This window comes from Aquarana catesbeiana, linkage group LG11 (genome assembly GCF_042186555.1).
Source record: "Aquarana catesbeiana isolate 2022-GZ linkage group LG11, ASM4218655v1, whole genome shotgun sequence".
Lineage (NCBI taxonomy): Eukaryota > Metazoa > Chordata > Amphibia > Anura > Ranidae > Aquarana > Aquarana catesbeiana.
The window spans coordinates 26,126,874-26,139,295 of NC_133334.1; the positions used below are offsets into that span (position 1 = coordinate 26,126,874).

Here is a 12,422-nt window from a genome sequence, read left to right on the forward strand (position 1 = left end):
CCATTGATAACGTGCCTGAGAGCAGGAAATGTCTCCAGCCAGTGCAAGTTCAAAGCACAAATCCTGATTACTTACAGCACAAGAGTCAAATTACCCTCCGGGGCTCCGGAGTGAGAAAAAGTCCTACAGCCAACATGCATCGTGCAGCGAGACTTTACCCCACACAGTTCTGGGAAGCAGCACCATGTACATTGGAACTTTATCCGGAACTTAATAGTTGCAGCTAAATGGAAACGAGAAGATCAAGAGACCGTACTGCATGCTTTACAAGCGATATGGTTGATATTTTTTTCTATTTTATTTAGTGTCCGGAGACTGAACCAATTGTTCTACATTCCACAGCTCGCAAAAAAGTTAGACTGTTTCCCAGATAACAACCAGTTCAGGGATTATGCCCGCACAAGTTTGGGTCAGTGTAGGGCAGGGAGGGGGGAGGGGTTTCAAATGTTTTTGGTTCGGTTATATTTGAATGTGCATACTTATAATAGAAAACAGGTAACGTTATATGTGCCAGATCTAAGGGAAAGTATATATGTGCCTTATCACAGGTATTTGAGTCAGTTATCTCTGCAAGTTAAGATTCTGTATACCTTAAACAGAAAGAGCAAATTGTTTTATATAAATGCGATATTAATGGTTAAAAAGCTTGGCCTATGGCAACTTTGAAATTTCTAACATGGAATGTGAGGGTCCTGAGTGAGAAATTTAAGCGCGCAGCAGTCTTCACATTCCTGAAGAAGCAACATGCTGATATAATAGCACTAGTGGAAACACATATTGAGGGAAGTGTTCAGATGGCGCTCCGCAGGCCATGGGTTGGTTGGGCATACCACTCTACCCACACATCACCAGGGCTGGACTGGAACAAAAATGTGGCCCTGGACTTCATCCAGACCGGCCCAGGGCACAACACATCAGAGCACATCGGGGCACAGCACATCAGGGTACATAGCACATTAGGGCATGGGGCACTTTAGGGCACATCAGGGCACATAGCACATGGGGGCACATCAGGGCTTGGGGCACATTATGGCACATGGCACATTATGGGGCACATTGTTTACTAGCCAGCATGCAGAGTAGCACAGGAAGCATCTGTGATAGGTTCTCTCTCATGTCATGCTGCTCCCCGGCGCCCCCTCCTCTCTTCTCGTCCATCCCCATTTGCTTGTGACTTCATCTGGGATGGACGAGAAGAGAGGAGGGGCCGCCGGGGAGCAGCGTGACATGAGAGAGAACCTATCACAGACACTTCCTGCGGTACTCTGCATGCTGGCTAAATCTCGATCTACCCGTCAGGCGCCAGCTGTCGGCGATTGACGGGTAGATCGCTGCGGGTCTCCGATGCAATAGGCGGCCACTGAAACCGGCCCACTGAGCCATCGGCCCACTGGGAAACTCCCGGTAGACCCGATGGCCAGTCCATCCCTGCACATCACACTCTAGGGGAGTTTCTGTATTAATAGCTAAATCAGTACATTTTGAATTATGCGAACTAACTACCGACCCGAACGGCCGTTATGTATTTATTCATGCCAAAGTATATGGAGAGCCCTTGCTTATAATGGCTTTTTATATACCACCTCCATTTAATGTATCCATGGTCAAGGAAGGTATATCCTATATGACCCGTCATCCAAATGTAGCAGCGGTCTGGCTAGGGGATTTTAATGTTACTTTGAATCCGGCTCTAGACAGGCTACAGTTGACATCAATGGCTCCCAGTGCTCTAACCGAAACTAAATTCTCTAAGCTTATCTCCACCTTCCATCTGATAGACACATGGAGACATAAATTCCCACTGGTTAAGTCATATTCATGCTTCTCGTCACCTCGGGGCTCTATGTCCCGCATAGACTTTATACTTATCTCCCGTAGATTGACCCCAAGATTATCAGAGGTAATGTTTTGCCCTAGGGTACTGTCGGATCATAGTCCTTATTGGATTACATTAAGTATTCCAGTGGCAAAACCACCACGAGCATGGCGTCTGAATCCATTCTGGCTATCTCTTCTACCAGAAGACGACGAGCTCATAGACAAATGGAAATTGTACTTTGTCGAAAATGATGAGTCAGCAACACCACCTGCAGTCTGGGACTCTTTTAAGCTATTTGCTAGGCATACTTTGATAACGGCGATTAATAAAATTAAGATGGACTCTTCTAGTGCCCTCGGTAAGGCGCTGGAGGACTTGTCCTCTGCAGAAAGAGAGTACGCCAACACCCCGACATCAGTAACTGTAGACCAACTTAAATTACAGACTAGAGTGGTTAATCAGCTACAGTACCAAAAAGCCAAACAAAAAATGTTTTTTTCTAAGCAGAAAATGTTTGAACATGGGGAAAAGGCAGCCAAGTTACTTGCATACCTGGTCCACAGCGAGGATAGACCCCCAGTGGTTATCACACTTCATGGCCCTGGAGGACAAAAAGTCACAGACCCACCTGCAGTAACCTCGATGTTTAGGGACTTCTTCCCAGACTTATACACAACGACAGCCCCCACTGAGACTCATCACATGTCTCTTTTTCTTGAAAAAGGTGTCCTTCCCACAGCTAACAGAAGAACAAGTAGAACTATTGGAAGCACCACTTACTCTAGACGAAATATCAACTGCCATGGCTAGCTTCGCTAGGTCCAAATCCCCTGGTTCAGATGGACTTCCAATAGAGTTCTATTCCCAATTCAGCGAAATACTAACCCCATAACTATTAAAATTGTATAATTATATATTTGAAACCGGGACTTTACCTCCATCTATGACAGAGGCTACAATAATCCTCATCCCTAAACCCGGTAAAGATCTGGGTTTTCCAGAATCTTATCGGCCGATATCACTCCTACAGGTTGATATCAAAATACTCGCCAAAATTCTATCGATTAGACTCAATCAGGTAATATTAACATTAATACACGCAGACCAAGCTGGTTTCATGCCTGGACGCGTTTAACCTTAGGAAACTATACATTAACCTGCAAGCTGCACACAAGGAAGTTGGTACACGGGTTGTTGTGACCTGAGACACAGCAAAAGCCTTCGACTCGGTAGAGTGGAGGTATCTCTGGAGATGCTTGGAGGGCTATGGATTTGGCCCAAAATGTATTAAATGGGTCCAACTTCTATACCAGGCACCCAGGGCCAGGGTGGTGGCTAATGGATGGTCGTCTCAGTTATTCGACCTCAGTAGAGGCACGAGACAGGGTTGCCCCCTATCCCCACTACTATATGCCCTGGCGGCAGAACCACTGGCAATATCCATCCGAGCAAACCCAGAGATCAGGGGACTTAAAATGGGCTCTCTGATTGAAAAAATTAGCATGTACGCAGATGACACGCTATTGTACCTGGCAGACTCGGGCCCATAATTACGCAATGCACTCCACACGATAGAACAATTTGGAATATTTTCAGGTCTAAAAAATGATTGGGACAAATCCCAAATTCTGCCAATTGATAGTTTCCCACCCCCAGAATCCCAAACTAGGCTCCCACTTCAGAGAGTAGATGTCATTAAATACTTGGGGATTTATATAACCAGAGCCCCTGCAGACTATATATCTCTGAATATAACTCCTCTCATTTCCCTAGTTAAAAATAAAATACGAGTCTGGTCCAAATTACCATTAGGAGTCTGGGGACGTATAAATTTAATCAAAATGATTCTACTACCTAAAATACTCTATGTTTTATGGCACACCCCCGTCTATTTACCCTTAAAACATTTTAAATCTCTAGAGTCCCTCTTAAAGACATTTGTATGGGGTAATAATAGGCATAAATTGGCATGGCAAGCCCTCAAAAATCCGACTGATCTAGGAGGCACTGCTCTACCTGATTTTAACCTATACTACATTGCAGCACAGCTATCACAGCTTTTTCACTTAGACAAAACCGACAGTGAGATATTTCTTACGCTCATATGTCCTAAATGGGCGCAATACACCAAAGACCCGATATATGCAATAGCGGCAGACATGGGAGGGATGGAACTAGGAGAAAGAAGACACACCATACTATACCACTACAGGAAAATATGGAATTTAGCAGCCTCTAGACTTGACATCTCACAGTTTAGCGACTATACGCCGTTATGGCATAACAAAAATCTTCAGGAGTTTAATAAAATACAGGACACATCTATATGGTCCACACAGGGAATATTTTACCTGCATCATATATTAAAAGATGGACATCTTAAAACCTTCGACTTACTTAAAGAGAAAATTAAGTACTGTCCGTGATACTTTTTTTATTTGCACTAACATACAATTTTTCAGGACAAGCTTTCGGGGTATGTCCCCTTCTTCAAGGTCCAAGCAGTACTGATTCACAAATTTTTAAGCAGAATGTTAAAGAAGAAGAAAAAAAAAAAAAAAAGAGAGAAAACCAAACACATACAAATCAATGGTAATAAAGATAGCAGCAGAGTTAGTGAGATAAGACAGAGGGAGAGCTAGGGGGGAATGCAGGGGGGGGGGATACTAGTCACAGAGCGGTCGTAAAACTTTAGCATAATGTGTAAGGAAACCAATATCTAAATTCAGGCCATTATTCTTCGTGTCAAAGAGAAGTATCATTCTTAGTTCAAACGTTTTCCTTTCCTGGATAGTTCTGAAATTCCCTTTAAGAACTAAAACATTGAGGTCTTCTATAGTGTGGTCCGATTGTGAGAAATGATGTCCCACAGGTGTGCATAAACTGTCTTCTTTATGTTCTTTGATGGTATGTCTGTGCAAATTCATCCTCGCTTGCAACTTCTGTCCTGTTTCACCAAAATAAGATCCTTTGCTGCACCTTTTGCATTGGATGAGGTACACAACATTACTGGAGGTACAGCTGTAAGATCCCATGATATTGAAGGTCCCATTTGTGTGTGTAACACTTTTGGATAGATTGATCCGGTTGCATAGTTTGCAGCGTTTTTTATTGCAGGGTTTGCTACCATTATTTGTGACTTCATAATCAGAGTGAAGTTTCCTGCTGATTAGTTTGTGTCTGAAGTTGGGTGGTTGTCTGAAAGCCAATAATGGGGGTTGTTGGATTATTCCTTTCAGAGTTTCATCCTCTGTTATAATGGGTTGTAAATCTTTAATTATCTTTTTGATCCCTTCAAGTGCTGGGTTGTATGTGATGACTAGAGGTACTCGGTTATTTGTTTTTTTCTCTGTGTATTGGAGGAGATTTTCTCTTCGGGTTTTCAAGGCTGTGTTTATGCTGTTGTTGATGGTTTTGTCTTTGTAACCTTTCTTATGAAAGGAGTCTGCCAGTGTTCTGAGATGTTTATCTCTGTCATCTGGGTCTGAACAAATTTGGTGGTATCTGATGGCCTGGCTGTGTATGATGGCCCGTTTGGTGTGTTGGGGGTGAAAAATGGAACTTTGAAGATAGCTGCATCGGTCAGTCGGTTTTCTGTATATCGACGTGTGTAGCTTGTCATCCCTGATGTATACTGTAGTGTCCAGGAAGTTGACATGTGTGTTCGAATAGTCCATTTTTAGTTTGATAGATGGGTGAAAAGTGTTGATCAATGGGTTCACCTCTAGCCCTAGACCCCAAACAGTGCCTCTGGGGTATAGTTTCAGACACAACCGATAAATACACTAAAACCTTTTTGCATGAAACACTTTTTGCAGCAAGAAAGGTTATAGCCAAAAAGTGGATGAGACAAGAGACCCCCAAAATAGTGGAATGGAAGGTGGAGAAAAATAATACATTACCATACAAGAAATGTATATATATTAATAGAGGTTGCCCAGCAAAGTACAACAAGATTTGGGATAGATGGCTTCAGGAATCTTCTACCTGTGTGTAATGTAATCGTATGACCGTAAAGTGATAAATAGGTATAAGTATGGATGGACAGTATTAACAATCAAATATGTACACCTTGAATGTCAAGATACGCTAGAAATGTTTGAATTTAATGTTATACATTTTTAGTTCAACGATAATAATTGTAATGCTGTTATAGTGTCAACATGACAACGTAACCCTTTATTTTTTTCTTTTTGTATGCACCAAATATTCAATAAAACTTTGTTTGATATAAAAAAAAAAAAAAAGCATAATATCTTCCTTTGTTTGGAATGGTAGGACCCCACGACTGGCCATTACTACCCTTCAGCTGCCTGTCACCCAGGGAGGCCTGTCTCTTCCAGACTTTCAGATCTACTTCTGGGCGGCCGTTCTGGTGATGGTCAGATGGTGGTTTTCCCAGGTACAAGACAACCCTGCAGTGACCTTGAAAGCAGCCATAATGGGTTCATACTCCTCCCTCAGCAACGTGGTGTTTAGGGGAGCAAGATCTCACCCTGGCATCATGGAGCTGATGCGCACAACCATCAATGTATGGTATAAAGCCAGAGCTCGCTTTGCCTCCCCTGAGACGTTCTCTCCCCACACTCCTCTCTGGGGCAATCCCAACCTTATCACACATGAATACCGTCCCAGACCCCCAGGTTTGGGCAAGAAAGGGTATAGTTAAACTGAAGCATATAGTTACGGGGGGTAAGCTGAGATCCTTCCCTGATCTCAAAAGTGCCTACTCACTACCGGGATGGATGTTGTTCCGATACTACCAGCTTCGACACGTGTATAGGAATCAATTTCCAGCACAACTCATATTGGAATCAGACTCTGTGGAGGGATTACTTATAGCCAAAACTATAGATAAACCCCTTTCCTTCCTGTATTTCCACTTGTCTATAACTCCTTTAAAGAAACTTGAGAAATCTCTAGCGAAGTGGAAATTGGACATCCCAGATCTGTCAGAGGAGGAATGGGAGACATGTGTATCTTCCTTTGTCATCAATATGATCTCGGCCAGAGATCGATTCATGCAGGTCAAGTTCCTCCACAGGGCCTATTACACTCCAAAACGGTTAACAATTATGAATCCTAATACCCCGGTGGCCTGCCCTAGATGTGGTCAGAGCTCTGCCTCCTTTTTTCATATGATATGGTCTTGCCCCCGCCTCAGAGATTACTGGTCAGAGATAGCTGATACCCTTAGCCGGGTTACCACTCTGGAACTGGAGTCAGACCCCAAGCTAATGCTGCTCAATGTTTTTGACTCTAGGGCAAGGGGTAAATATACTAGATTATTTTTGAATTATGCTACATTCTATGCTCGTAAGGAGATATTCCTTCACTGGAAGGACGCTATGCCTCCCAAGGTGTCATCATGGCGCCTAACACTAAATTCGGTGCGGCCATTATATAAGCTTACCTATGCCAGCTGAAATTGCCCTGGCAAATTTGACAAAATATGGTCGGGTTGGATAGATGCCTGGGGAACAGAAATAGTCAATGATCACCAAGTTATAGCTGCTGGACCTGCTCTGTAATAGTGTATCACTGCTATGGAATTTCGAATGTATAGACGCTGTATGAGTTCTGTGAAACTGGCAATTTAGATGAGGGCCTTCCTTCACTCCCTTCCTTATCCCCCCAGACCTCCTTATCTAGTATTGCTGAAATTTACTATTTTCGAATCCCTATCCTAATGTGCTGTTACTTGTCACCCTTGCACATCACTCTTCTGTTCAATTGTGTACCCCAATCGTTCTGTGACAAATCATGTAACTATACTTATGTGAACAACTGTGTATATGCATCGCTTTTACTGTAAATATCAAAATAAATATCTAGTGTCTTGTTAAAAAAAAAAGGTTTATTTTTGGTTTTACAGAATTTCACAATGCTGACTTTTGAGCTGACAGGGGGACAACATTTTTTGTACATACTGTAAATAAATAAGACATCTCCTGAAAATAAGCCCTAGTGTGTTTTTTGTAGCCAAAATTAATATAATAAGACCCAGTCTTATTTTTGGAGAAACACGGTAGGAGCTTCACTAAATCGGCCTGTCGCTGGGGAGAGGGGCCACCTGTCCCGGTGTCTTGCCGGGAAAGTTACGGATAAGGACCCCCCTGTACTGCGCATGCGCTGCGCTTGCGCAGTACGAACGACTATGGAGCCTCCGAAAATAGCCGAAGATGAACACCTGATCGTCAGCTCTACACGGCGCCTGCGCACTACATTCAGCCCTAAGTCCACGTTAAAGCCCCACCATCCAAGTTGACATAGAGTTAGAATATTAATATGCCGAGCGCAGCGAGGCCGTGCCGAAGCGGGACGAGCGTAGCGTTTCTTACAATAGTCTTGGCACGCAGGTGTCATGTACAGCCGACTCAGGTGTTCAGCTTCAGCCCTTTTCGGCGGCTCCCTTGCTGTTCCTACTGGGCAAGCGCTGCGCCTGCGCAGTACAGGGGGGTCATTACCTGCCGAGGGGAACTTTTTTGGCAGAACACCGGCTCCCTGGAGCTCCGAAGTTGTTACCGGTGCTGGGGAGAGGTTAGTAGCACTCTGCCAGCACTTCTGTTGGGGACCCCACATCATCTGCTCTGGCTAACTGTTTGGGAGGGAGACCAACTTCCTCCACTTCCATGCTGTGGATCGGCTGCTGGAGAGGGATAATGACCACCTCCTCTCCCGGACTGTGGATCTGCCAATGAGGAGGAAGGATGGGCACCTTCTCTCCTGAACTGTATATCCACCGCTGGGGAGGGAGGGTGACCACCTTCTCTCCCTGGGCCCCCGGAACTGCTGCGGGTGTGGGGCAGAGGTCTTGGACCCTCTGTCCGGTTGCCAACGCTTCAGCTGGGAGTTCAAACTTTTCTGCATCTTCCTGTTGCTGTGAAAAAGGGCTGCCCACCCTTGCTCCCTGGAGCTCCGAAAGTGCTGTTGGTGCTGGGCAGAGGTCAGCGGTGCTCTGCCCGGATGCCAGCTCTTCTACTGGAGGCTCTCTGGGTTGTTCCTCCTTAGCAGAAAAGTCTATCAAATCCCCAGTTTCTGGAGCTGGTGGCTGAAGATAGAGTCTCACTATCTTCTGCTCCTGGAACCCAGAAGATGTTACTGATGCTGGGCAATGGCTAGCAGAGCTCTGCCCTATTGTCAGTACTTCAGTTGGAAGCTCCGTAAATGTTACATCCTCCAATGAAAATTCAATTAAATCCATGTTTTCTGGGATCTGTGGCTGGGGAGTTAGGACAGCTTCCTCCCCTCTCTGGTCCTTGAACTGCGGCCAGGGTGATGAGCCGGCTGCTCCATCTCCTGTACTCTTATCCAGCTGCTGGACAGATGTATTCCTCCATTTAAGCTCTACCTATGCAGCAACAAGTTCATCGATGTGAGTCAGCAGCACTTGCTGCATCCACCATAAGAGCTCCACTTCCATAGCTGCTGGTGGAGGTTGGCAAAGTCAACTGTTACTCTGCCCCATTTCCAACATTTCAGCTGGGATTTTAGAGCTCTCAGCTGGTACTTTCTGATAATCCCGGCAAAGGGAGCCCAGCTCTCCAGCTCCTATTCCTTAACTAGAAACTCCAAATCTTCCTGTGCCCAGAGCACTTCCGAGATGTTCAGCATCCGGTCTTTGTAGTCTATGATTTCCTCCAACTGCCACTCCTCCAGTTCCCAGAGTCTGTGTGTTTTGGGGAGACATGAACTTGAATCCGAAGTAAAATTACTCCAAATGTCCCCCCAGGCATACACCTCCCAAAGAATAGAGCCCTCAAATGCCAGGGCCCATAGTTAGTAAGCAAGAGGCTAGCCTGCAGAACCCTCCAAAAGCCCCCCTGTCCCAGGTGGGTCTGTCACAACATTGTTTTTATGAAGGGCGTTCACTTCTTTGCAGTACGATTTTTATCCGGTTAAAAAAAGGGGTCCTGAGCAAGTTTGGAGAGATGCATTTCAAACTCGCACAGCAGATAATATAGTGGCATTCTGAGATAGCTGTTCACATAGGATGCAATTCATAGGCGCTTTTGCATAGAAGTCGCTAGAAGACAGATTTGCATAGAAGTGGATGGAGAGCAGTTTTGTAGAGAAGAGAATGGATGGCATTTCTAGCATATGAAGGCAGACTGAAAATTGCAGCAGTACTAAATTCTCATTGAACAAGGGGCTACTACAATCACATACCAAAATCATATTAGATTCGCACCTGAAACGCTGAACAACCACACTGAAAACTGACATGAAAATCGCACCACATAAGGTATACCCTGCTGCTTACCCACCGCAGGGCTTAATGTCCCGGGCGCTGGGCAGTATGATATGCACATCGCTGCTTCCAATATAAATCTTTATTATATATACTTCATATATAGTTTATTATAGTTTGTATAGTGTGTTGCATTAACCCTTTTGCTGCTGGATTCCTTTATTTTTTCTTGTGTAAACATAATAAATTCCTTTTTTTTTACTTGAAAATGTAATATATTGCAGCTTACCAATCATTAGATGTGTCGGCTGCATTCGTTTTCACCTGGTGAGCTGGCCAGTAACACACCTCCTGTATGACACAACTGGAGGAATGAGCATAGGAGGCACAGCAGACAGCAGCATTGTCAGTCTGGGGGGAGGGGAGGGTTAGATATATTAGCAGATTTAGATATTCTAACAAATTGAAGCCAACCTTCAGCTCACGCTTTATAAGCAGATACAGCAGAGTTTTATTTTCCTTTTGGGATAAAGGTTTTACATAAATAAAAGCTGATCATTGTAAGCACCCCTGTCGTTGTTAAATGGTTTGTCTTATCCATGTGAACTGATACATTTAGCCATCGCATCTAAGAATTGGTAAGCTGCAATATAATAAATGTTCTCTTTTGGATTTAATACTGCTTTAAACACTCAAAACATATTTTGAGAGCAATAAAATTATGATAGTTAACATTTTGTTGGATGTGAGCTTGTTGTCAGAAAGTCCGACTGTGTCTATGCTCCATCGAACATTTGCTATCAGACTTTCCGCCAACAAATGTTTGAGAGCAGGTTCTCAAATTTTCCGCCAACAAAACTTTGTTGTCGGAAAGTCCAATCGTGTGTACACAAGTCTGATCGCACTAAAGTTCCACGCATGCTCGGAATCAAACAGAAGGAGCCGCACTGGCTATTGAACTTCATTTTTCTCGGCTCCTCGTACGCGTTGTACGTCACCGCGTTCTCACGTTCGGAATTGTTGGCCAACATTTGTGTGACCGTGTGTATGCAAGACAAGTTTGAGCCAACAACCTTCGAACAAAAATAACGGTTTTGTTGGCGGAAAGTCCGATCGTGTGTATGCGGCAATATGCCCCGTACACACGGTCGGATTTTCCGATGGAAAATGTCCGATCGGAGCGTGTTGTCGGAAATTCCGACCGTGTGTGGGCGCCATCGGACATTTTCCATCAGATTTTCTGACACACAAAGATGGACAGCAGGAGATAAAATTTTCCGACAACAAAATCCGTTGTCGGAAATTCTGATCGTGTGTACACAAATCCGACGGACAAAGTGCCACGCATGCTCAGAATAAATAAAGAGATGAAAGCTATTGGCCACTGCACCGTTTATAGTCCCGACGTACGTGTTTTACGTCACCGCGTTTAGAACGATCGGATTTTCCGACAACTTTGTGTGACCGTGTGTATGCAAGACAAGTTTGAGCCAACATCCGTCGGAAAAAATCCTAGGATTTTGTTGTCGGAATGTCCGAACAAAGTCCGACCGTGTGTACGCCCTATTAGAGTTGGGCTGGTGGGCGGACGGGCGAGCGATTGGGGGGGGGGTTTTTTTAAACCGGCAGGGGTTGGGAGTTTGAGCGATTGATTGATGGAACGAATGGTGGTGGGGGAATTGGGTGGTATGTTTGCCACCCCCCCCAAAAAAGATAGAGCACCTGCCGCCACTGCATTTTAATAAATTCCAAATGCAACGTTCATGTCAAAAGCTTGCTTTAGTATGTTAATGTTTGTCTGTGCTATCTTTCAGCATTGGAGATCATGGATAGTACATCATACATTGGAGCGCTCCTGGGACAGAACGTGACAATCCCTTGTGTTCTTACTGTCAAAGATCAACCAGAAAAGGATCTGGATCTGAATCTGGTTACGGATTCTGTGCGCTGGAATATGGTGTCATCGAATGGAAGTGAAAATATTGTATCTCTGTTTACAAATGGCCGCCATACACCATATAGACAAAATTCTAATGTTGAAGGGACAGGATTTAAAAGAGGCAACGCCAGTCTCACCCTGTACAATGTTCAGCAAGGCGATGAAGGAAAGTATGTCTGTAATGTATTTGTTGCAGGGAACAAACTCATAGCAACTCGCAATGTGGAGGTGTTAGGTAAGTGAGAATGCTAAATACAATATGCATAAGATTAATACCCTAAAGGAGTTCTATGGTCACAGCGCACACTTTCATTTTATGACAGCAGTATGAAATAACAATACAAACAATAGTTATATCTGACAATCCAATATAAGCGTACTTGAAAAATCACCTTTCACGTTGTGAGCATTGCCTGTCTGCTGGCAATTCCTTTTCACAACTTCCAGGATTCCATGCATGCTTTGCAGCTTCT

At 44.2% G+C, this 12,422-nt stretch overlaps 1 protein-coding gene across 1 annotated transcript in view; it reads left to right on the forward strand.

The window, feature by feature from the left end:
• LOC141111891 (uncharacterized) overlaps nt 1–12,422 on the forward strand; it is a 56,976-nt gene that overhangs the window by 23,700 nt on the left and 20,854 nt on the right. The window contains exon 2 of the mRNA XM_073604102.1: nt 11,825–12,184. Within this exon, the coding sequence (XP_073460203.1) occupies nt 11,825–12,184 (360 nt within the window). The remainder of the gene's footprint in view (nt 1–11,824; nt 12,185–12,422) is intronic.